Source organism: Pelodiscus sinensis, chromosome 2 (genome assembly GCF_052426305.1).
Source record: "Pelodiscus sinensis isolate ZL-2025 chromosome 2, ASM5242630v1, whole genome shotgun sequence".
Taxonomy (NCBI): Eukaryota; Metazoa; Chordata; order Testudines; family Trionychidae; genus Pelodiscus; species Pelodiscus sinensis.
In genome coordinates, this window is record NC_143053.1 from 139,861,890 (window position 1) to 139,889,062 (window position 27,173).

Below are 27,173 nucleotides of genomic sequence, written 5' to 3' on the forward strand. Positions count from 1 at the left end.
TCCAAGAACTTGTCAGATAATCTGAGTCCTGCTGTGTTATTTTCCCAACAAATGTCTGGGTAGCTGAAGTCCCTCATTACCACCAACTCCTGTGCTTTGGATTATTTTGTTAGTTGTTGAAAAAAAGCCTCATGAACCTCTTCTTCCTTCTTCCGTCTATAGCAGACAGCTGCCATGAAATCACCCTTCTTTTTTACCCCTTTTATTGGGGTTTTATTACAGCTCTTTTTAAGGGGATCTTTTGTAAAATATGTTTAAAGCAACAGCCACAAGTGACATTCACTTTTCTGTGGCACTTGTATACATCAGCATTAAGGATGAAAGTGTCCTGGCATAATTTAAGACTGACCTTCCTAATCAATCTGGAACAGGATACAGTCAGACATGCTATCTACCATGCATACCAGTGAATCTCCTTTCCAGGACAGCAAAGTTAGCTGGTAGACATCTTGCATACCACAGGTGTGCTCTTTAAAACTCTCTGTGCCACCTTTCACTGTATTCATAAACCATAGTATGGACCATTGTATTTTGATATAGTGGACAGCAGTGTTTTATCCACAGCCAGTGCAGAGCTCCACAGCCACCTGGCGCTGCTGCTGGGGCCGGAGCTGCGCAGTAAAGGGCTGGAGCGGAGGGCCAGAGCTAGAGCTATGTGGCTGGGGTCAGAGCTCCCTTGGTTGCCACTGAAGCTAGTGCTGGAGCTCCCTGGCCGCTGGAGCCAGAACGGGGCTGAGGCAGAGCTCCATGCCTGCCACTAGGGCCGGAGCGCCACACTGGCCGCCTGTTGCCTCCCCTCCCCCACCAGACACACATATACTGGGTTCCTGGCTGAGTTGCCGGTGCCCCCTATGGCATTCCAGCCCCACCACCAGACCACTCTGTTCCTAGGCTCTGTGGTCTTGGAACACCTGTGGTCTGTGCCGGACCACAGATATTGTCAGGCCAGGGAATCCCAGTTAAGGGAGGTACAACCTACACTCATGTCTTGTGTCTAAGCACTGTTCAACAGTTATATTCAACACCTAAGTGACATCAAAAGCTAAATACCAGATACTTACAGCCCACTCTATTAGCCTCATTTAGCACGAACGCTATAATTGATGGGGGTTTTTAATCCCCCTCTTCCTTCCCTTACTGCTCCGTGCCTCTTTTTCAACTCATCGGAAGAAGTGGGTTGTGCCCACAAAAGCTCATGATTCTATCTATATTTTTATTAGTCTCTAAGGTGCTAGAGGATGACTCTTTTTTAAAAGTTTTCTTAAGTTACAGACTAACACAGGTACCCTGAGAGTTGCATTCTGTATTATTCATTCACATAAAATAATTGCAAACATCTATTTGCATATACAAGGCAAAAGTTAGTATTTGAACCAGCACTACCTTGTACAAAACAAATGCTTTTCAGGGTTGTTTTGTTTTCTTTAAAGATATCTACTGCATTGTTTCTTAAGAAAAGTATGTTTATAAAAAAAGGTATTTTTAGTTTGTTTTTAACAGACATATTGGATACAGGGGAACACAGAGTACCAAAAAAGAACATGAGAAGCTCAAACAAACAAACAACAAACAAGAGTTGGAAAATGGGCCCTAGAAAATGTTATCCTTTTTAAAAATGTATTTTTCAAACTTCATTTCCAAATAAAGACCTGATCCTGGAAACACTTATGCCAGTGCTTATCAATAATGTACAGGAGCAGGGCAAAGTCAAAGGGACTACTCACACACATGACGTTCAGCATGTCCGTCAGCATTGGCAGAATCGAGGCCAAACACTACAGGGTGAAGAGCAGATCTTTACTTTCCGATTATAATTTCAGTCTGATAACCATGGCTAATGATATTCCCAAAGAAGCAATAACTTAAGTGTTTTGGGTTTTTTAAATGTATATTCTGCTGCATTTTCAGAAATCGAACACAACTGAACTTAAATCAGCTACTTACCAATCAGCAGGTTAAGTGGGGGTTTGCATGTTGGAAAAGCATGGAGTAAATCCAACAAGCAGATATTAGGATCTCTGATGAAACTATTGTAATCAGAGGCTCCTTGTTTGCTGCAAAGCTCCTGAAGTCTTCGCTTTTCTCTGGCATTACTGGTGCATTCTATGAGAGCTCGCAAAAATGCCTAGGGGGAGGAGAGAAGAGAGTTTTAATTTGGAAGAATTTTATTGTTTGTATTTTCATCATGTTTTATTTATTACTTATGTAGAGATGTGCCCAACTATCTGGGAATAATCTGGATTGCCTGCAGGGATATCCTGTAGGTTAACAAATAATGCAATTTGCTACGTGTTATGTATTTTCACCTCCCATGACAAATTTTCCATTTCTTATCCACCTCTTCCAATGCCTAGAGCAGTGTAGCAGGTTACAAAATCTTATGTAGTGAGGTGGAGGATAATATATACTCCTCGAGACACCTAACATTTCTTAAAGGCTTTTTGTGTGGATTTGATCCTTAATCGCTTATATGTAAGCAAATAGCATCATAATACATATTAACTCCAGGGAACACTGAATTACAAACACAGGGATAGAAGTAACAATTTAAGAGGTATTATGTGCAATATTAAGTACAGTATACTGAACAGAATAAATGTAACTTTAGTATTCTACTCTGTTCTCCTATGTCCACATACAGTAATATGAACTTCTCCTATGGAAAAATAAATTGTATATTCCAAGACAGTGAAAATCATGTTTAAATATTTGCAGTATTACATTTTCACAATGACATTGAAATATACACAATACATAAATAAGAAACAGGAGAACCAAAATATTCAGTGTAATCAACACTTGTATTCTTCCCCACAAAAATACTCTGAATTTGCACAAATTATATTCTAGCCCATAATCTCTGCAGAAAGTAACAGCTTTGACTCCAAAGTTATATAAAACATGTTGCGCACTGAGCACTATAAAGCAGATGGGTTATGAAAATTGTCTTGGGTGGTATTCCCTAACCATTATTTTACTTACTCTCTCATTGCTGACACAAATTTTACAAAACTGTGTAAAGGCAGTTTTGAAAGGTTACGTCAATTAAAAGGCTTTCTTAAAAGGAATATTGTGTAATACTGACATCTAGTGGATCCTGTTGTAAAAACTACTACAACTGAACAAGCAAGGCACATCTAATTCAGCACACAACATTCTTCTCTCCCAAGTTTGAGCAGTGGCTCATCTAATCAAGGGTCCAGTCTCTGACAGCAAACAGTACCCATTGGGAAAGTTTTTTTCCTGTCCCTCATTAGGAGATAGCTTATGCCTTGAAGCATGAGGATTTATATACCCATTTTACATACATTTTAATCTATATAATCAGAGCAGCTGAAAAAAGGGGAAAATCAACTTTTTTTCTTTTTGAAGTGTGAGATTTTGAAATTACATTTAAATTACAAAATTCAAAAATTCCATCCAGCTCAAATCTAGTGTAACTGTAATGTTCAAATGTCCAGTCCCTTTTTTATGTTCCTCTTCGTATGTAAAACTCTCCATTCCTTCAGTTATGTTTCCTACCCATTTATGGACCTTTTCTGTTTCTTCCATATCTTTATTGATACAGCAAACTTTTGCTAACAGCAATCAAGAAAACCCCAAAACCATGAAGGAGACTGCTGTATTTTTGATAACATGAAATACATCACTTTTAATTCCATTATACTTATGTCAGAACAGCGGTTTTACCTTGGTGTACGTTTTGGACAAATACATTCTGCCTTCCTGAATCCCTTCTGTTATGTCCGTTAGATGAGGAAATTCTCACGGCCTGTGCTAACATTTGATTTAATGTTGCTATGATGTCTGCAATTGAGTATATAAATAAGCTCTGTAGTTTAGCTTGTTATGGCTGTAATTGATTCTGAAATTGAAATCATTTTAAATTAAACATTTTTATAATTGGCTTACTTCTTTGGGTACCACAAGGCCTTACTGTAACCAAGGGAGACATAGTAAAGAAGTTTTAAAGCTTTATTATTATTTATTAAGCACTGATCTGCTTGGGGTTGTTCAAGGCCAGAAGACCTTAGGAAGGATTCACAAAGTTTTCTGGGAGCTAACTGCAGAGGTATGGATGTTGATTTTTGTTTGTATATTTCTAGTCCTAGCTCTGTAAGAGAACTACTGGACTTTTGGGTAGTTTCTATTGCCTCTTCTCAAGTTGAGGCTTTGAGGAAGCAATCCTCCAGATAGGGTAATATTATGACACTTGTCTGTGGAAGTGAGCTACAAGGACTTTTGAGAATACCTGTGGAGCTGTAGGTAAGTCGAAAGGGAGTACAGTATTCCATCCTAAAAATGGTCTGTTCCCAGAACTAAACTGAGAAACCTCCTGTCTCAGAGATGTATTGTTATGTGGAAATATGCATCCTGGAGGTAAAGGGCCAAAAATTAGTATTCTTCAGCTAGTGCTGGAATTATCATTGCTAGAGTGACCATTCTAAATAGCTGGGTCTTCATGAATTCGCGGTCATCTTCAATCGAGAATGGGCCCATATCTTGGTCCCGCAGCTGCGTAGACAGAAAAGGAGTAACGGGAAGAGTAGATTTCCCCTTCATCATAATCCTCATTATTGGCTGTTTTTACTGTGGTTGCTGGTGCCAGACTGCTGTGCTATGCACTGTGGAGGCAGCAGGTGGTGCCTATCAAGGGGAGACTTTCTTGACTACCAGTGAGGGTGGCAACTGGTCCTTGGAGGCCTCTTCAACTCCCCTTCTGGATCGAGCAGCCTAACAGCCCCCGAGTCTATTCACAGTACAATATAAACTTACCCTGTGTTCAGGTTATTACAGCCCAGTGGACTCAGTTAATATACACAACCCCTATATTCAGGGTATTATGGTCCAACGGTCTCAGTTAATATACATGCTCCTTATATTCAGGGCATTACGGCTCAGTGGCTTCAGTAAATATGTGCACCCCCTGTATTCAGGGCATTATGGCCCAGTGGCCTAGGTCTACATATTTTAGGAAAAGGAGGGAATAGGGGGATCCGGGCCCTCCACCGAGTACCAGCACCAACGGTTACCTGTTAGCAGTGGCACGGTCCACTGCTCGCTCAGCAGGGAATCCTGACGCAACATACTGAGCTCTCGGGGAGCAATTCCCTGCCCTGGGCTACTTCCTACTGGATTCTTGTCAGAAGTCCTCTCCGTCCTCATGCTCAGGTCCCGCAGCTTCTACTGTATCCCCTCTCTGCCCAGCTGCCATTTGGTCTGGCTGCTCTTCCTCCCCTGCAGCGCCTCCTTCCCCTTCAGCAGTCAGCCCTCTCAGCCAGCTGGGCCAAGGTAACTCCGTCAGCTCCAGTGCAGGGTTGATACACCCTGTCACAGAGCTACAGATTGCAGTGCTGCTGAACAGCTTGATGTCATGTGTCTGAGCATGCTCCAGCATTACCAAGGCAGGGATGGTACGTTTCCCTTTTGTACCTTTTTCTTTTCCAGATGCTGAGGGGTCTTTGTCTAGCACAGTTCGAAAGGTACCGGATGATCCCAGTCTCAGTGCGATCAGTACCGATGAGGTCTGATGTGCAGGAAAATTATCTATTTTTTGGTGGGTTCCCTGAAAAGGGGAGGTTGAACCCCATTTCTTTGTCACCTTTTTGGAAGAGTGCTACTTCCTCTGAGAGGGCGATGAGCTGTAAAATACCACTGTTAGAGACTGGTGCCCAGGAGGTTTGGATGCCAGGCACAGAGACTTTTCCATTATGAGAAGTTTTAGCTGTAGGTCTCTTGCTTTCCTGGTATGGGACTTCATATTTTGGGAGTGGGAGTACTTTTGTGGTTTATTGTTTTGCCAAGGCAATGCACACTGTGAATACCAATAAAAAAACAATGATGATGACTGGCCAACTGCGGCAATGTTTAAAACCCGAGGAGCAGGTCATGCACCTTAGAATAGAGATTCTCCCATGAAAGTGGGTAATTATACTACGCTAAGAGGGAACCTAATAACTGAAACTTGTATTCTAAATAAGATTTTTCTTTTAAAAATAAAATGAAGGACGAAGAGCTAAAGTAGTTACCAATTAATTAGTACTCTAAAGTTAAAGCTAAACCTTCCAATAAGGCTCTGAGGCACTGCCACTTGCTCCATCTCAAATCAAGGACAGTAGAGAATAAACTGAGGGATGGCTGGTTGCACAGAGCTGTGTAACTGCCTGAGGTGGTGCACGACTGGAACAGGGCATGTGACACCCAACTAGGCACAACTAAAAATCTCTGATTCGAAGCACAGGGGCACAGACTCACATAAAGTGAAGCAACCACGGGGACATTTCTCAGAGAACTCCCCTTTGTGTAGGGATCTGTTCTCTTTTATGCCTGGATGTGAAGAGGAGCATCATGGAAACAGAAACTGACATGAAAATGTGGCATCCTGGCAGTTTGCACAAGTTTTGTGGATCTAGAGCCACAAGAATGATTAAAGAATTAGAAAACATACTCTACAGAGATTGAGCCCCTGAGTTTGTCAATTTAGCTTAACAAAGAGAAGGTTAAAGGATAACTTGATTACAGCCTACAAGAACCACATGGGAAATGAATACTTGATAATGGGCTCTTCAATCTAGCAGAGACACAGGTGTAACATGATGCAATGCCTGGAAGTTGAAGGTAGACAAATTCAAACTGGATGTGATGGGGCACTATCGCCCCACACTCCGGACGCCCCGACCTCCGCGCTGTACAGGGAGCGTGGAAGCTGGAGCTCCACTTGTGCTGTGTGTTCACGCGCCGCGGAACAGCTGAACGGCGCCTTAGTCTGGGGTGGGGCACTGCCATGGGTGCACCGGGAATGACGTAAGGGGGGGAATGCGGGGCTTGGGAGGCACGCAGAGGTGATGTCACGGAGAAGGGCGAATAGAGGAAGTGGGGCGGGAGATTTAAAAAGGGGAGTTGGGACAGAAGGGGAGGACAGGCAAGATAGCGGGTGAGGGAAGGGAGGTGTGGGTAATTGAGAGAGAGAGAGAGAGACAGAGAGAGAGAGAACAAGCAGGCTGCATGTGTTGAGGAGACAGCCGGGAGGGTTATGACACCTTCCAGATGTATCCGGAATAGGAAGTAGCCCAGGGCAGGGCTCTCTAGTATAAGCCCGTGGGCTGGCAAGTTGCGGCAAGAAGCCCCATCAGCTGGACAGGAACCTGGCTAAAGCCTGTCCTTAGGGTCCTGGGCTGGGACACGTGAGAGAGGGCGGGTCTGGGTCCCCCTACTCCATCCCCCAAGGGCGGGGGCAAATATACAGACTCTTGTAAACCAACACTTATACGGACTGCTGGACCAGCACATTGGACTGCTAAAACTCTAAATAGAGAAAAATTTGAGGGCTCAACTGGGCACCGGAGAGAAGGGGGTATGCATACGCCCCGTCACAAGGGGGTACGCATATGCCCCTTCACGCTGGAAATAAGGTGTACATTTTCTAACAGTGAAGGTATTTAACCACTGGAAAAATTTATCAAAAATCATGGTGGATTCTCCATCACTAGAAAATTTTTAAAGCGAGATTTGATTTTCTTCTAAGAAATATGCTCTAGGAATTATTTTGGGAGAGTTCCATAGAATGCGTTATATGGGCAGTCACACTAAATTAGAATGGTTTCTTCCAGACTTAAAATCTGTAAGATCTTTTTTTAGAAATAGCAAAACAAGATATAAAAACCTTTTTGGGAACTGCTGTTATTTCCAGACACCATGTAAGAATAAATTCCACAGTACTTCCTTTAGGTATATGCTCTGGCTGAGCAGCTCCTGTGGAGTGGAGAAATGGAAATTAATCAATTAAAGCCAGTAGCAGTATCACAATGCATTTGTTTTTTTACAGAAATATCAGAATTAATCTGTATTTCATATTCTGAATTATTATTGGCATTTTTACTAAATAGTTAGATAACATTCTCTAGTAAAGAACTTACTAAAGAACTCACACTTACTGAAAAGTTGGAATATGAAATAATAGGGTTAAACACATATTATTATAGGCTTTACAGTTGAATATTCAAGTCCTTGTTGCCATCTCCCCTATGATGGAAAAATCTCCATGGAGAGAAGCTCTACAAACAATAAAATGTCAAAAAATATTTTTCCTTTTTTTCAGAAGCTCTAATTACATAGAATTATATATATATATATATATATATATATATATATATATATATATATATATATATATATATATATATATAAACTTCATCCTTCAGGATGTAAGCTAGCCCCTAATAAGGGATAGAAAGAAACTTCCCTCCATTGGAGAAGGATAGGGTTTTTCTACACATTAAAGAATTTGGTACTGCTTGCTCTCAGAGATGTATCCTGGATTAGATGGGCCACCGCTCTGACTTGGCAGACAAGAATGTTGTATGCCTAATTAGTCTCACTGCTTCCTGCAGAATCCCGAGATTTCCTATGGACGTCTTCTGTCCAAGCATTGAAGCAACCCCTGTCTTTCCCTAAGTGTGAGATCTGACATGGGACAAAGGTGGTATGTAGAGCATGGCTGATGCTACTGATATAAAATGCAGTTTTAACCTTCCGTATTGCATAAGCTATAACTGATGCCATAAGATCCAATACAAAGACGAAGAACTTTACTTTCTAAGATGGACTTTTGAAGTAGAGAACAAGTGGTAGATTTCATCTTTAGGAATTTCTCCTACAGGAGGCAAGCTTTTGCCATTTTGGAGTCAGGAAATGCTCCATAGAAAAGGTTATTTTGTGAAAATATCACTAGAGATTTCTTTTTGTTCAAACATGACAATCATTGGAATAGGGAATTGAATGATTCCTTCAGTTAGTCTTTGGAAGCTACTTTTAGGACCCAGAAATTATAGAAAAATAAAAGCTTTCTGTCTTCTCAGAAAAGTTGCCATTAGAAATAGCAAAGTTGTAAATACTCAGAGTACCATAAAAATAGCAAAAAAGAGGACTCTGTATTGTAAATGGTCCTGCACTATGACAAAACAAAGACACTTCCTGTGTGATGGTCTTATCAAAATATGAAAGTAAACTACATTGCGACTGAGAACAGCAAAGCAATCTAGATAATTCTGGAGTTGCACATCTGAACATTTTGCTTCAGAATGACCTGTTTACCCTTCTCAGATCCAGAAATGGCTGAAGGCTTTTATCTTTCTTTTGAATTAGGAAACAGTGAGGCTAGGTCTTTATTATAGGTTTTTTATTTTTTTTAAAAAAAGGTACGCAAATTGAGCTCCACAATTTGCATAGCTTTTTCCAATTGCTTTTCCGGATGAGGCTTTTCCACCATTTGGCCCCATCTACTAAAAATACCACATTTATGGACAGGTGGGCCAAAGTACAAGTCTCCATGAGTTCGAAAGAGAACGAGTGAGCTTGGACAGGATAAAGTTAAGGTCCCACTGAGGAACAGGTTTAAGCACTTGTGGGAAGGTCTTGATGAGGCCTTTCATGTATTGTACTGTACCGCTGGGTGAGCAAAGAGGACAGGTCCTTCCACTGTAGTGAGAAATGCACTTATCACTGATATGGATACTCTTAGTGAACTAACAGAAAGACTTGAAGTGGACAGGAAATCATCTACAACAACCAGGATGCTTACAGAATCTGAAGAACAGTGATGTAGTTGTGCCCAGGCTCAAAAGCATCTCTACTTAGCATGATGACAGGTTCCAATAGACTCTTTTCTACTCTGGTTAAGGATCTCCTGAACAGAAGACAAAGATGAGCATTCTATGTCTGATGGGAGGAAAAGAATATCTGAGGCTGTTCATCCTGAACATCAGCAAAGCATGGCCTTGGAAGTGCAACCAATGGCTGCCCTGGAGCAACTTAGGAGAGCCGCCTATTAGTTTGGGACACAGAGATCCCATAGCAAAGTACTTTACTGTATAAATATCTCATTTAGGGCTGTATTGTGAATCACCCATTCATGGTCTTTCAAGAAACTTCACCTTAATTTGTATGCCAGAAAGTTGTAAATATCAGAAAGCCATACTGCTTGTATCTTGATTTGGTTCCTGACACCAGCTCCAAGTCTGAAGGCTTCCTGGAAGAGATGACAAGATTTTGCTTGTCCCTGTTTGATTATATAGACTACCGTAATGATATTGTCCAAAAGTTTCTAAGCAATAAAGTGGAAGAAAGGCATGATAAATGGGAGGGGTACTACCCTTTTCTGGACATTACAACCATTCAGGTATCAAAATTGCCTATAAAGGTTAAACCCGGAGACATAGGGTCCTTGAAAGTATTCAGGAAGTGTTGGCAGGGAGCTAGGAGAGCCAATGAAAACAAATGGTAGTTTTTTGAATGGGAAGCAGTGATCTTCCTGCTGCAGTCTGTGTGTGACCAAAGAAGAAATACAGACATGAATCAAGCCAGGAAGCAAGGCCTGGAATATTCAGCAACATCCATGCTTAGAGAAGGACTAAACCTTGGAAGAAGATATGTGACTAGAACAAGGAATGTTTAAGTTAGATGTAATCAAGTTATTTTCTTTATTTTGGAATTTGTTTAACTCCTCTGTGCTGAGCCGATGTTCTACCCCTCTCCTCTAATACACTAACATTTAAAATGAATCCCAGGGAAGCAATTCTTTGTGTTCTTAATCTAATTGAACATAATTTTTAACAGTGCCTTACAGAACTGAAAAAACCTGAAATGCCTAGCAACCAAATATGCTTTACCAAATATGTCTTGTTTTGTTAATAAAAATCACCTTTTTAAGACTATGATCTGATTTCTGTGTTCTAGAAGGCAGGAAGTTCTGTGTGAGCATGCCTGAGACTGAAAGGTCAGCTATTAAGAAATTACTATTTGTTTTCAAACTCTCTCCAGACGGAGGGTTAAAGAGCTTATGGGTACCCCACAGGAAGAAATTTCCAAGTGCATCTTCCTGGGCTCTTAAGAGGTTTTTAAATTTGGGTGGTGGAAGTGTACCACACACAGTCTGGGAATCTGTGACCTTAGAGAGTTTTTAAGCAGAAGCCTTCCCTTAGGCTGAGGGAAGAGGCAAGGCAAAATGTTCAAACCTATAAGCATCCATTATATTTAAATAAGCAAGCTAGTATTATTTGTTGATTAATAGTGCATTATCATTACCTTTTATTTTAACAGCTTCTTTAATCTTTAAGCAAACGACACACTTTTTCCTTTCTGAAAGTCCCAAGGTATCCAGAAGTTCTTGTACTTCCCTGGCATTGTTGGGGCATATGACACAGAAGGCATCTCCAGGTTGGTAGGAAAATGCTGTTTTCTGTTATAAAATAAAGATTTTTTATAAAGCTGTGTAATAAACCATGGCCCATATTCTTGACTCATAAAACACAGTCTTGCTGTTTAAGACTTCACTGTCATTATATTCTACATTTTATTTTATTAATCTTATACTAGAAGATTACCTGGCATTGGCCAGGTCCTTCAAGGTAAAGGGGTGTGGGTGATGCTAAAGTCAGGGCAGGGGCTTTCGCATGTGAGGGGTTCAGTAGTCAGGGTTGGGGGGGGTGAGGAGGGGCTAAGGGCAGGGGGTGCAGGAATCAGAGCAGGCAGTTGGGGGAGTCAGGGCAAGATAATGAGGACTCAGGGCATGGTATAGGGGTGGCCAGTGGCTGCTCCCCAGGCCAGTGCAGGGCAGCGGAGGTTGATGGGGAGCAGTGGAGGCTGCATAGTCCACCTGATGGCTGCTCCCCAGGGCTGGCCCGGTGCTGTGGGAAGCCACACTGGCCAGCTGGCAGAGGTGGCTGGGCAGCGAGATCTGCGCTGGACGGCTGGCAGCTACTCTCTGGGGCAGGCTGAGGCGGCAGTTGCTGTGCTGCTGGCAGGTGGCTGCAGCCCAGAGTTGGGGTGCATGCTGCCCCTCGGTGGTCACTGGTGAGTACAAATGTCCCTGATATCACACCCCTCCCTTTCTGTTTGATGAGAAACAATCACATTTTATGCAGATCCCATTGTCCTGGCACAATCATAGCCTGACCTTGCTTTAAATTATGATAAGAGGAAGCTGAATACCAAATGTAGTAGTCCTAGCTCTTACTATTTAGGAAGAGTTCTTGAACCAACAGACTCACAGATGGACAGACAGATACACAAACTCTCAAATATACAGTATGGATGTAAGCAATTAGTTGAGTGACTACTTGACTACTCCCTCCCCCCCACTGCCTTTGTATCAGAGGCAGCAAGGGGAAGGGGAAGCAAGAGCAGTGCTGAGGGGAGCTCACTTAAAAGCTGATTGCCCCCACTGTCTCCACAGTGTGGTGTGTGTGGGGGAGCGGGGGAAAGGGCAGAGGGGAGGCAGAGCCACAGTGTTACTGGAGCCGGTGCTAACTGGGACTGCTCAGTCCCAGCTCGTGCTGCCCCGGGTGCTAACCCCATTGTGGCTCTGCACTTTAAACGTAGGAAGAGCCCTCCTACATTTAAAGCGCAGAGCTATAATGGTCCCGAAGTCTTGTGAGCCCCTGGAGCTAATCCAGCTGTGGCACTGCACTTTAAATGAAGTAAGAGCCCAGCAGCTCTTTCTACATTTAAAATGTGCTGCGAGCACCCCGCCCTCCCTCCCAAGGGAAATTCCATCAAATACTTGATAAGGTAATTCACCGTTACTTAACATCCATAATATATAGTAGATTTGGTCCTAGTACATCAGAAATCTAAGCATGTAATATTTTCTTTTTAAATTTAGGCTTTCTACTTAGGAAACTGTAGCCAGACAGCCGCCCCCCCCCCCCCATCTCAAACAATCTTGCTTGCCCTCTGAGATGTCTGTATACAGAGCAGAGAAGGAACAATAAGAAAATCAGCATAGCCATTAAGCTTTGATCTGCTTTGATGTGAGAACAGGATATGCAAGTTTCTCTGACTCTGAGTAACGATTAAGGAAATAAACTGAGCTTGAGGCTGCAAGACGTGCCCGGCTGGCACCCATGTTGATTCGAACACACACAGTCCCTGGGAGAGGAATTTCCCACTGAGAAAAAGAATGTCCAGTACTTCCAATTTAATCCTCTCAACTCTCTCTTACAAGTGTAAATTAAGTTCACAACTCCCTTGTAAGAATTGGTCTCACAAAAGACAGACCAGCATCATTTGGCATTACAGATAAGAAAGAGAAATACGTGACCCAACGGGTATATAAGGTGGCACAGCAGCACATTTGACTCTCTTTTGAGTGTCAATCTGCCCTGTACCTGCTGGTCGGGTTAGGTGTTTGACCTCCCGAGGTTCCACGGGGACGCCCACCTCATATTTTCGTCTTTCCGAGGAACTGAGGGACCGATCCTGGCCTGACACGCTGGGACCGAGTGACGCAGAAGGGGGTAAAAATTGTACCTGTATGTGTCCTTTTGTTATAGTGCATGCATAGAATAGAGCTCTTTAAAGATTAAGCTGTCATTTGGTACCATTATTTTCTATTTCCTATCTTTATCTTCTTTGTAACCATTTTTTTCTATATATATACATATATATTTGTCAGCAGTTAAGAAATAGAACAATAGCCATTGCAACCATATGATTTATAAGCTTCCTCAATAAACCTGTAAATGTTTAAGCTTTAACCTGACTCCTTCAGTTGCTGTAACAGAACCAGGCACAATTTAAAAGAACTTCAGCCGGTCATTAGGGACAGTATAGGAAGAGCTTGGGCGTTTGGATTTGTGTCACACCCAGGTGGCAAAATCCGTTGGGGCACTTCTCAGCCTCCCCCAGGCTGCCCGCTGCGAAGGAATCACAGATTCTAGCAGCTAAAATCTGAAGTGTAATAAGCTCTTCCTGCACACTTATTGGGGCGCCCGTCAACCTCTTCCAGGTTGCCCACTGCAAGGGACCCCGGTCTCAGCAGTTGAAGTCTCGGATGTATAGTATACACACACACACCACTCACTGCCCTGACCGTTGGCTGACAGAAACCTATTCGCTTACTGGTCAAAGAGTTTTTCAAATATTGAATAAGCCCTGTTAAACGGTTAATTCAGAAAAAAAATGTGTTTACAAGGGGATGTGTATATACTAGATAACCCCACCATCATTAGCTGAATAAACAATGAATCTTCAGAGTGAATACATAATTTACCTAAATTTGTTATCTTTAAAAGAAAATTAGCAGGTTAACATACTTCATTGAATGGCGATTATAATCATATACAATTAGAAGACTTATCCAACACTGCACAAGTCCTTAACTCAATTAATATATATATTTTTGGAAAATGACACGAAAATGTACATACTTCATTTAAATCATTTCTCTGGGGTGGAGATGGGAATGAGGGGTTCAGTATGCAGGCTGCACTGTAGAGAGAGGAGTACCCCAGCAGCTTGGAGCCAGGTGAGAAGCACTACTCCATGGCTGCTGAAGCTCCAGTGGGCACAGCCAGGGGAGGAGTATATGTCCCCCAGCTGCGGAGGATCTGGGTTAGGCTGGGTGGGGGCCATGGAAAGACCACCTATCCCCCAACTCTGGGTTGGTACCTTGGCGAGGGGGAGGAAGGAGGGTGCCAGCAGGTGCTCTAACATGGAGCTGCCATGGATGGAGGGGAGAGGTCTGGCACCTTCTACCACAGCCCCAGAACAAGGCAACCATAGCTGGGGGTGATTTTTTACAAAGCAATCTTCTATGTCTGACCTATCAGTTCTCATCCTCAAAGGAAACCTGCACAATACTTTCAGAAGACAAGCTTCAGAGTTTAAATTCCTATAAATCATGGACTAAACAAAACCACAGCATTTCTGGTTAATTAAAACAGTCTGTAGCCCAATAATCCCCTTATTGTTTTCTGACTACTGAGGTATTAACAGGCAACTCTACTTTGAATGGTCCCTTAGAACAGTAGTTCCCAACCACCGGACCACAGACCAATGCCAGGCCACAAACTGCTGGCTGCTGGGCTGCAGCAGCTGCCACAGCTGAAGCTGGGTGTTTTTAGCTGCTCTGGGGGCTAAGGCTCTACCCAGACTCCTGAGCTGCTACACAGCAGCCGGCTTCAACTCTGGCAGCTGTGATGGCTGATTTTGCCAGGTGATGGCGCTGGGCTGATGTGGCAGCAGGAGGAGGCAGAACAGGAGGCGCCTCCCTCCCTGTCCCCCCTCCCACCCAGGTAAGATGGTGGCCTGACTGGAGCTCTGTGCTCTCCCCAACCCCCACCTCTACCAATGGGGACATGAGAAGTGCTTGGGAAGGGAGGATGCACAAAGGAGGAAAGGGGTGCATGCCACCAACAGCCATTCCCCCGCCCGCCCAGCAGCAATGGCCATGCTCCCTAGAATGGGCAGCCTTGCTCTGGGGAGTGCGGGCAAAGGGATCAGAGATTAAAGGATCAAAGGGCACAGGGCATAGAGGTGGGAGCTCAAAGGGTGTTAGACACTGGGGAGCAAAGGGCTGGGCTGGAGCTACCAGTTAATTGGGGAGGGGTCTCTGGGACACAGTGTGCCACAACTGCTAGTAACAGCGGATGTAGGACAGGCTCCAGGCAAAACAGAGCTGATTGAGAAAAGGAAGTTGGCAGCAGGGGGTAGGGATGTGTACGACTAGCTGACTATCCGATAAGCAAATGCTCATCAGATAGTCGATACACTAGTTGACTAGTCACTTTCCCTCCCCCCCGCCACAGCTGCCTTTATCAGAAAGAGGCAGTAGGCGGGGGGGAGGAGGGGTGCTTCACAAAAGGCAGCGCTGCATGGAGCCTAGGGCCAGACCCTTTGAAATGCCGTGTGCAGACCAGGGCCAGCTGGGGGCAGCAATGGGGGGAGGTGAGAAGGGGGTGTTTCCACATGGCACTGCCACTTTGAAATGCCATAGGGAGCACTGGGCCAGCGGGGGACTTCTTGAGTCCCCCTCTGGCCCCATGGTCCCTGCAGCACTTTCGCTTTTGAAGTGTAGCAACACTTCAAAGTCGGAGGCACCCTTATTGACTAATTGAATAGTTGATACAAATTGCATCGACTATTTGATTACCCAATAATTTAAATTTAGCCTCCCTAGCCGTGGGTGTTGGAAAGCGGGAGTTTCTGTGACGAAGCTCTGGGGGGCGGAGCTAAGGTACACATTCTGGCAGGACAGGTAACATTTTATTTGCATAGATGCATGTTCATTATTTGCACATGCAAATAATGACCATATAATATAAATATAAAACCCTAGTACACTACTTAAATATAAAACAAATATAAAACACGCTGAAGAGAAAAGAAGTGAGGTTTTTCCATGTAACGACTATAAAACATTAGCTTAAATGGGCCATACTCTCTACAGAGAGAGATCCTTTGTACTACCAACAAGATCAATCTCAGTTGACCCACACTTCAACCCATTGTAGAAAGATATTTTAATAATATTACCCAGAAGATTAGCATATAAATGTGCTTGTTCTCAAATTAATATTTTTTTATCCTTTCTTCCACCAGTTGAGGTTTTTTAACTTACTGAAATATCAAGTTCTAACAGCAAAGCAGTTTTTACTGCATCTTCCTTAGTGAGCTGAAATGCTTTGGTTACTGGAACATGGAAGACGGTACCATCTGAAATCAATGAGGACACACTAGGTTCCTGAAAACAAGAATATACAAGTTTGAGCTGATTAAATATAACCAAGTGAATGGCAGATGTCTATAACATGTGTAAATAAACACATTAGTGATTAGTCGGACACATTTTTTCACATTAACATCCTAAAAAGAAAATTCCAAACAACACTGTAAACATGCACTCTCAGGAGTGGGAAACCTTTTTTGGGTTGAGGGCCACTGACCCACAAAAAAATCAGTTGGAGGCTGCACACAAGTGAGAATTAAACCCTCACTGACATGGTCCCTGACTGAGAAGCAGAAAGACACTCCCCACATTCCCTTCACACACCAGAGGCTGGGGGCCCCAGGCTAGTAGATTTTGTGTGCTCCAGCCCCACAGTGAGGTGGCAAATGGACTATAATGCCAGCACAAGCTCCCTAATGCTAGAGGGGGTAGCTCTGAGCTACAGGGCCAGATCCAGGCAAGCTACAGGCCACATCCAGCCCCTAAGCTTTAGCTCCCCCATGTCTTTTAAAAAAATTCATACCTGAGTACTAACAGGGAACTTTCAAACCAATTTTAAAGTATAGTAAGCCCAAATCAGGAAAAAAATACTCCTAAAGGGGATACCAAATACAGGTACAGTAATTTTCTTTTTGCAGTGTTACCTTACAAGATCCAATTTAAAATTTGCAATTATATTAGACATTGCATGAGAGAAAGATGAGAGTGGCTAACACCATTGCTAATGAATGTGGAAAGAATACAAGCAATTTCAAAATTAGCGAAGACTTAAAAATTAGAAAATGTAGACTACAGCTCAGGTTAAACCTATAGGCAGCTTATGAAGGAAACCTTTAAATACAGTTGTATCTGTAAGCCTTAGAAGTCTAAAGATAGTACAACAAAAGAGAGCCAGAATTCAGGTTTTGTGCTCACCAGGAGAGGCAACTTGTTCTGCATCCAGTATAGCACTACAGCAACTCTTTCTGACTGAATGAAGGAAAATGCTTCCAAAAATAAAAAAACAATTTCAGCCCACCTCTGCCACAGGGCACCCTCAATTAAGGTGAGGCACCAATTCTCATTTTACTCCCATCCATATCAGAGAGCATCATGCACTACCATTAGAGAAGAGTTAAGAAAACTGAAAATGGAACACACGTTATACGTTATACTGTTTCTCAGATGGATAGGAATTTTTGCATTAGCAAAATTCAACCCTTTCTACTCATAGTAGAGAAAGGTCTAGAATTTTATAAAATCCTTTAAAGATTAAAGCTGAACATCCAAGAAAGCCTTAAAATTAAAAAGTGTGTTGCTGGCTACATTTTATATCTAAGAGATGCTCTAATTCATGTATTTGTAGCTAATCTGGGTCCCTTAAGCTAGTTTTCTAAACTGTTATGAATGGCAAGATTCCTATGATATGCTCCAGTGAGTGGCTTATACATATCAGTTTTGGCTAAGTAAAGTAGTTCCATTTTGTTGCTTGGCAATGTTTATATTTTAGTTAAAAAAATGAGTTTTCATTATTTTTGTGCACTCAGTTACTCGCCTCAAATCTTTCTTCAGCTTCAGGTAAACTCAGGTAATCACTAAAAGACTAGACTGTGAAATATGTAGAGACAGCATGTTGTTGCACTGCCCTAGGAGTAACCTGGGAAAGAGAAACTGTGCTACACATTTCCTCACCCAACTCCCACTTCAGGGGAGAAGTATATTGTGCCTAGTCTATACATGGGATAGTGCATGTACCAGTACAGCTCATGTACCACTACCCTCATGTACCAGTATAGCCGCAGCACACTGAAAACAACAGTTCATAGGAGAATCTAGTATACACATTTTAATTATTTTATCTGGCCTCACACACAAGGTTCATCAGTCTCCTCAAATGGCTTGTTGACTCAAAGAAACCAAAGCATTCAATTTTAGCCTTCATTTTCCACAGTTTATAATCCTTGATCATTCTGCCACGTAGCATCTCTGTCTTTGGGCCATGTTATCAGAGTCCAAACCATACTATTTCACATCTGATTTCCTAATCAATCTTTATACTAATATCAGTTTGGGGGCAAAAAATCCCACTTAGGCCAGCAATTTTTCTAAAAATGCGTATTGTTGCACTCTACATATGTTGTGGGGCTTGAATCCTAAAAAATAAAAATGCATTATTAGTTAAGTAAACTGCCTCAAAGTCAAATAGTTGGGTATTAACATTTATTCCCTCTTATGAGAAATAAGCTTCAACATTCTACACCAATAATTAATTGCAAAAGATCCTAGCAGGAAAAAACCTCACTGAACACACATCCTTCAGCAAATCTGGCACCCTCTAAATTAACCATTTGCTTCTCATACTACCCATTGTGATGGTGGAGGTTTTGTGCATCAAGACTATACTCATTCCCCAAACCCTCTTGCCCACCTACACTGGTATAGAGAAAACAGCAGCTCTGCAGGGGCTGCTTCTATTCCAGTGCTGCAGGTAACCAGGGCCGTGTCCAGACTCAGGGGTTTTTTCGGGAAAAGTAGCCTTTTCCCGAAAAAACTTCCCCTGCGTCCAGACTCAAGCCGCGTTCTTTCGAAATTATTTCAAAAGAACGCGGCTTTTCTTTCGATGGCGGTAAACCTCATTTCACGAGGAAGAACGCCTTCTTTCGAAAGTTCCTCTTTCGAAAGAAGGCGTTCTTCAATGTAAAGAGGCCGTCTTCGAAAGAGAGCATCCAGACTCGCTGGGTGCTCTCTTTCGAAAAAGCGGATTTCTCTTTCGAAAGATCCGCCTGCAGTCTAGACGCGATCTTTCGAAAGAGGCTCTTTCGAAAGAAGCCTGCAGTCTAGACATAGCCCAGGAGAGGCTATAAGGAGGCACATTAGATTCCTTTATTTCCTACCTTCCCAGCTATCCAGGACATAATTTGAGTGTAAACACTGATCACCTAGTTGTACCTATTTGTACCAGTTACAGGATAAGAAAAGCATCCAGTGAATTCAATATTGTGAAAACTGAAAAACATGATGAAATATAATCAGTTTCATATAGTGCCATATTATCAAATGCCCTACTCACCTTCCAGAAATTTCTAAATGTTCCCTGTTCCCAATTTAAAAATACACCCACTCCTGTCTTCATTGTCCAATGACAATTAATTCCATTCTCTAGCCATGAACCTATCCAGTCAGTGGTCACTCCACCTTTTCCCCTTCCTCTTCCCCTCTCAACTTCTAGTTCTGTACCTCTTTCATTGTGTCCTAGTAGGTCTCATATACATAACTAGAACCCTCATTTTCTTATGGTTTGCCTTTTAACTTTCTACAATTTTGAAGTTTTCATTTACAGATTAAAATGAGAGCTTAATGTTTCTAAAATTTAAAACAAAACAAAAACTATTCAAATGCATTAGTTGCATTGTTTCAAAGAAAAAGAGAATTGTTAAAATGTAATACACCACAATAATAATCCAAGATTTGCTAAATTCCTATAGAAGAGTATTGGCTCCGTGAAGCTAAGAATTTAAAAATGTCCATGATAGACTACTAAATCAAAATGCACAGTTCCTTGGTTAACCAAGAAAGTTCTGGCTCCATCTGCAGAAAGGTGTTTATCTGGGGTCTAAAATATTATTTCAACACATTTGTCATTTCTTGGTTAATGTAATTCCAGTTAACCTTAGAAGATGTCTCACCAAAGCGCCAAAAGGGCAGAGAGCAGTTTAACAATAGCTGAATGGAAAGAAGTTAGATATCAAGTTGATTTTTAAAAAAACAACAAAGCAAGCAACACTACTCTCTCAACTTTTAAGTTAACATGGGATTTTATTTCAAAACTATCACAAAACAAAGAACATATCAGAATTCCATCTGTCATCTGAAATAACCCAAATATTCAGGGTCTGGCAAAGAAAGTATTGTCTGTAAGCTGCATTTTCTACATCATTCATAACTATAAAGTGCAAAGGATTACGAGCGGAGGCAGTGGAGAGTTGGTTAGGTTTCTTTTGTTTTACATAGCATAGCACAGTTTAAAATGGCTTCTTTGCAAAAACATATTGAGATTAAAGCCCAATATCATTTTCTAGCTTTTAATCTGCAATTTATTTTTCTATTTACAACAGTAAAACTAATATGTAGCTATTATGGTGGCAATTTTGTCAGTTATTGATTATGCAGCTGTATTTTACACTGGTTTTGCACAATAATTTCTAATTTTTGTAAAATACTATATTTTAAATGAAAATTGGATTAAACTGATTTTAATGGAAGGGGTTTTTCAGTACTACAAAATAAATTTTAGACCATTCCAGCAATTACAATTGTACACTTCCTGGCATTTTGGTGTGATTTTGTTAGAGATGGTGTATCATCTTGCCTGTTATATAACTCCCCTAAACTTACAAATATTCAGATTCCACCTATGATATATAGTTACTTATTACCTTAGAGACACTTGGAAGGAGAGACAAGCTTTTGAGTCGTATAGAGTTTTGGATCAAATGGTTGTCTCTCACACCAACCAAAGTTAGTCCAACAAAAGGACCTACTACACTGCTCATCTCTCTAATCTCCTAGGACGCACACAGCTACAACTATATTCCATTAAACTATAGGAACATAAGTGCAAATAACTATTAATCAACATTTTCAATCTTTTCTCATCCAAAACTCTGAAGTCCTTACCTGACCAGTGCTTTCCTGAAATTGTACTTCTATATATTGTGGTGGCAGAGCAGGAATATTAAGAGCAGACTGTGAAAGAGGAGGGACTGAACAATCAAGTGAAGGTTCAGTGTCTTGAACAGACACCACAGAACGAAGATTAGCTGTTCTTTGGGATAAAGCAACTGGAGTTTGAATTTGTAAGTTTTCTAGCTTCAACTGCTGTAGTTCTGAGTCTAAACTGCATGCTCCTGACATGCTTGGGTCTACAGTCATTGCAGAGACACCATTAGAGACAGTCCTAAGATTGTTGCTCATGTCTTCTTTTGCGTTCCGAGAAGTAAATTCTCTTCTGAGGGCAAACCAAAGCCCATCAATCCATGGCTCCACCACTATTTCCAAACTGAAATAAACAAGGTGAAGTAGACATAAGGAATGACTTACTTTTATTTCTTACACACAACCAAAAGAACAAAAAAGGTGTGATAGCATTTTTCATTTTCCCATTACATATATGCAAACAACTGCTATTAAGAGGACTGACTTTATTATTAATTCATATTTGCGTTTTATACCACTTTTTTTTAGAATTAGGAAAGAAACACTCTGACAACTATACAACTTTTATACTCTTATGAGGAAGCTCACCATCGGGCTATCAGGCCATTTTACAGAGGAGAGAAAAAACACAAAAATAATTTCAGGGAGTTCTCACAGTAATCTTTCTACTATAGAAGGGTAAATAAGAAGACAAACACAAAGTGCTCCAAGGACGCCAAATGTTATGAGACAAAAGAAACTGATATGCTCAGCTGTATAAACCTCCTATGTATGAAGCTGAGGTCACAGTTTCGTTTGAATCCAGTCTCCATATTCTAGTTAGAGGTCATATTACCCCCTATCTGCACTTAGGGTTACCATATTTGAACTTTCAAAAAAGAGGACACTACTGAGAGGGAGGCTGTGTATAACTCTACAAAGAAAAGTCAAATTGCAACTTGCGTATCTTGTTCTGCTTTTCTTCCAAAAGAGGCTTTTCCAACGTTTGGCCCGTCTACATGGGGCCAAATGTCAGGAAAAAAATCCTCCTTCAGAACATCCCTTCTTCCTCGTAAAAAGAGGTTTACAGGGATGCCGAAAAAACATGTCTACTTTTCCACATTTTTTTCAGAAAAATCACACACGTTCCTTGGACATGGAAGAGTTTTTCCGGGAAACTTCTGGTTCTTCCCAAATAAGTGGTTTTTAAAAGCCCCAGGCAATCCTTAATTGGATTTAGGTACCCTTAATTGACCTTAGGTAACCCCTTCTCAGTTCCTAGCAAAAAGGGCCTTTAACATTAGGGCTATCAGCCTTCTGAGACCCTCTTGAAACCATCCAACCTGATTGTCACCCGAGATATTGTAAAACTGTGGTTATTTTGTATTTATAAGACTGAATTTTATTTGATTCAATCTAAAAACTAGTAATAAAACCTTGTACTCATAATATAGGACAGAAAGTCCAAGCACATCAGTGTTTATTAAAAGGTCTTCACATACAGTTTTCAGAAGGGCTAAGTCCTCACAGCTTCTACTGGAATTGCGGATACTTAGCACTTCTCAGTAAACAGACCCATTCAAATCCCCTGAAGATAAATATGTTTCTTCTAATTCATACTGGGTTCAATCCAGTCAGGTGCATAGCTTCATTAACTGGCTTTACAGAGTGCTCAGCACCTGGCAGCATCTATCTGTAATCCTGTGTTCATAGGGAGAAAATAGAAAAGCAATTAAACTAATTCTGCTCGTACCCTACACAATCATCCGCCAATCCAGTCTCATAGAAATGCTGTGCACCAAGTTCATGGAGCCGTTTGTCTACTATCTTCCCACCATTGCAGAAGAACATGTATTCAGAATCTCCAAGACCTGAAAAATCCATGTAAAAAGGGTTTATGTCTATCAGATAAATAGATATAAAATTTACTGTAAAAATCAAGGTATTCTCTCACAAACAGGAAAAGATCTTAAACTGACAAAACACATGCATAAACTGAAAACTGAATAAATGTTTACAGTATTAAGATATAGCTGAAAAATAGTTCCTCTTCATTTACTCTGCCCAGTGCCAAATTCAAGCGGCTATGTTTCTGTTGCTACAGTTATAGGCACTGAAAATACTCAAGCAACATCCTCCTGTCATGTTTTAGGTGTTTAACATCAGAAACAACTGTCAGAGAAACTCAAAACATTTGAACTAATTACAAACTAATTTTAAATACAACAAATAGTCTGGTAGCACCTTAAAGACTAACAAAATACGTAGATGGTATCATAAGCTTTCATGGGCACAGCCCACTTCAGATGACTGGAGTATTGGATGTGTAGGTTGTAAATTTCACATGAATTCCCAAGAAATAAACTTACTTCAGCTAGAGCTAAAATTGTTAATATATATCACTAATTTAATGGAGGAAAAAACATTAAACATACCAGAGAGAAAAAGAAGACAAATATTAGATATGCAGGAACATTTACATAAATTTAAGTAAAAAAAAAGGTAAATTTTAAAACCAGAGAGGTAAATGGAAATACATCAATGAGATATGGAGTGAAAAATATCCAAGCATAATTCTTAGGTCCATGTCCTCAATGACCTTAGTAAAAGCTCCTGATCCAGCACAGGGTCAGAGAGGATACCTGATCTTAACTAAATTGTGAATACGCGGTCTCACTGCCTTCTCAATGGCTAGAGAAGCCACAGTAAAAGATGTAGTTGGTATTTCTGTATAACAAAGGGTATCTTTCCCCACTATTCACAAAGAACCATAGAATCATAGGTTTGGAAGAGACCTCAAGAGGTTATCTAATTCAGTATCTCATAGTAGGAATAAACATTATCTAGACCATCCCTGACAGGTTCATCTAAACTTCTCTTAAATGTAGGGAGATTCCACAGCCTCCCTAGGCAGTTTAATCCAGTGCTTTAATCCCCTCTTTCTATCATTCACTCTTCCCCTCCTCCTTCCCCTCCCCCCCACAAACTTGTTTAGGAGCTGATGAGGACTCTGGGCTGGGGCCAGAAATGAGAGGTTCAGGAACAGGAGTGAGCTCTGAGCTGGGCAGGAGATCAGGGTGTCAGCAGTGAGGGCTTTGGAGAGGGGCAAGAGATAAGAGATTTGGAATGCAAGTGGGAGCTCCAGGCTGGGGCCAAGTGGTTCAGAGATCAGGAGAGGGCTTAGGGCTGAGGCAGATTGTTGGGGTGTGGAAGAAAGTGAGGGCTCTGGATGGAACATAGCTCAAAGGGCACCCTGGAAGCAGTGACATGTCCTTTAGCTCCTAGGTGGAGGCATGGCCAGGTGACTCTATGCTGTGCCTGCAAGCACTGTCCTCCCCATTCTCCCAAGCTCCCACTGGCTGCATTTCCTCTAAAAGTCAAGGGACATGTCACCATAGGTATGTCTACACTACAGCATTTTTTCGGAAAAACTTCAATTACATCCACACTGCAATTGCGTTCTTTTGAAAGAAAATCAAAAGAACAGAGGGGGGTTTTCCGACATAGGTAAACCTCTTTCTACGAGGAGGAAGCCTTTTTCCAAAAGAGCTGTTTAGGAAAAAGGCACGTGTGGACAGGGAAGAGAGAGTTCTTTCACACGGAGAGGAAAGAGGAAAAAGCACAGGTGCCCTGGTGGCCATTCCACCCATAATAATCACAGCTTACATGCAAGATAGCATCCATTCAGTGTGGATCACTTTTTCTATGCGCTTTGGCAGTGTGGATGCTCTCTTTCAGAAGAAGTTTTTTCGGAAGATGTCTTCCGGAAAAGCTTCTTCCAAAAGAAGCCTGCAGTCTAGACATAGCCCATATCTAGGGAGCCACACAGAGCCAGGCTGGGAGCATTCCTTAGCCCCTCTGCACTGGTAACTGAACTTTTAACAGCCCAGTCAGCAACAATCAAGGTCTCTTTTTGACTGGGTATTCTGGCTCAAATTAGACACCTGGCAACTCTACCTGACAGGACACATTTTCTAATGTCCAACCTGAACCACTGTTGCTGCAATTCAAAACCACTACTTCTTGTCCTATCCTCACAGTTTAAGGAGAACAATTTTTCTCCCTCCTCCTTGTAACTACCTTTTAGATACTTGAAAATTGTTAAGTCCCTGATCGACTGATATACTGTTAGTTTTAAAGATGTCATTAAAGAACTAAAGAGACATGAAATCAATTACAAAAAAATCAATAACCTGTTTCACATTCTCAATCGTCCACCTTCAATAAGTAATAAATACTGTGTTCTCCAGAATTAATATGATTATGGCTTCATATTCTTATACTCTTCAGAAAACTCTCATGACTTTAAAAATAAACTTCAGACTACAGACGACAAAGTTTTGTAGCCTGATAGTTGAAATGCAGATTGAATACACAGTAGCAGTCTGGTAGTGGAATTTCATATGAACAAATTTAATCTTGCATTTCTAGAACTGTTTGTGATTTACTTTTATACTTAAAGATTCCCTGATTTTTCCCCATTAAGTTTCTCATAAGTGTGTTTCACAAGTTACAATTCTTACTGTAGTGAAATTAACAAGCACTATCTGAAGTTTCTCACTGTTGTTGAAATACGTCATGGTGACTCGTGGCACAAGCATTAAAAATTTTCCATTAAAAAAACACTGCCATTTGTACACTTTCATATCTCTAAACTATGTCAATATATTACAAACTTGGTAAAAAAAATATTTTCCAAATCCACACCTTGTATCCCAATTTGTAGTCTCAAATTATTTCTCATTCCTAAGAATGCCCAATCACTATGCTGTTCCAAAATTATTACACTTAAAATGTAAGAGATTTAACCTGTCTAATAGTACCATATTCTGGATGGATCCTTGCTTGCTCTTGCTGAGCCAATTAACTCCCTGGGGGAATTCTCCCTAGAATTGCCTCCCCAAGTCCAGGGAAATTAGTTTCCAGCATGGTCAGTTATTGTGGTTTCTTTCCTTTTATATTAACTCTCAACAATCAAGATCCAAATTTCTCAGTCTTCCTTCTCTCCATTTCTATTTAAGAGAACAGTTCCTCCCAGCAGTAGCTCCAATCTGTGTCAGGTATTGCAGCTCCTCCTTTCCATTTCCTGCTCTTCCTTTTAGGAGAATCAGCCTATTAAGTTGCAGATTCTTTTACTAGCCGCTGGCTTCTAATCAACCAAATGGTATCCCATAAGCCTTTTCATACTTGTGAAGATATATTTACCATTTTTAAATAAACTTTTAAGAAAGACACCTCTCTACAGTGGGTACAACATAGTGACAAGTTAAATTTCTGATGATGATATAGAAGTACAGGAAATAGTAACACAGGAAATATTGTATTACCTAACAATCCATAACGTAAATGTGCAAAATGATCAGCTGACAGGGTCTTGTTTTTAATTTCCTTAACAAACTTGCAAGCAGTGTCTGGAGGGTCTCCAGTTCCAGTAGTAGAAATAACAATCACTAAAGGATCCTTTTCTGTTGCCAGATTATACTACAAAAAGAGGGAAAGAAAGCAAATTAAAAAGTATTGCCCAAGGCATATTTACAATCAGATGAAAAGGTTGATCCTGGAATTGTTCTCTTTTACAATTTGGATTGCGTCTCACTTTTATTTTTCTCCCTATGCCACATTTTTATGCTCTCTCTTCTCTTTTCTCCCTATCTGCATAAGACCATAGTAAGCCTTTTAAGTAATGACAAGTTTATTTGGGGGATATGACATCTCATAACATCTTGTTTATTAACCTATTCTAACAGGTGGAACAGTTTGTATAGAAAAATCACGACCTAATATCAGAAGTCTGAATACCAAGTCATCTCTTAACTCTATGTTATATGTATAATTAACCTAAAGAATGCCAGTGGTGTTACACAACAGATCAGTGTTCATTTAATTTTGTACAAAATGAAAACAGCATTGTCTTACAAATATGGTACAAAAATCTTATGAAACTCTACGAGGGTGTAATGTGTGAAAGCAATACACACTTTCAAGCCTGTGA

At 41.1% G+C, this 27,173-nt stretch overlaps 1 protein-coding gene across 3 annotated transcripts in view; it reads right to left on the reverse strand.

Annotated features, from left to right (window-relative positions):
• Positions 1–27,173, reverse strand: part of MTRR (5-methyltetrahydrofolate-homocysteine methyltransferase reductase) — a 77,608-nt gene that overhangs the window by 35,726 nt on the left and 14,709 nt on the right. For all 3 annotated transcript variants that reach the window (XM_075921494.2, XM_075921492.2, XM_075921495.2), the window contains 7 exons: positions 26,509–26,662; positions 22,935–23,052; positions 21,164–21,545; positions 16,400–16,522; positions 11,083–11,236; positions 7,664–7,752; positions 1,945–2,125 (listed from right to left, as the gene is read on the reverse strand). In XM_075921494.2, coding sequence (XP_075777609.2) covers positions 1,945–2,125; positions 7,664–7,752; positions 11,083–11,236; positions 16,400–16,522; positions 21,164–21,545; positions 22,935–23,052; positions 26,509–26,662 — 1,201 coding nt within the window. The remainder of the gene's footprint in view (positions 1–1,944; positions 2,126–7,663; positions 7,753–11,082; positions 11,237–16,399; positions 16,523–21,163; positions 21,546–22,934; positions 23,053–26,508; positions 26,663–27,173) is intronic.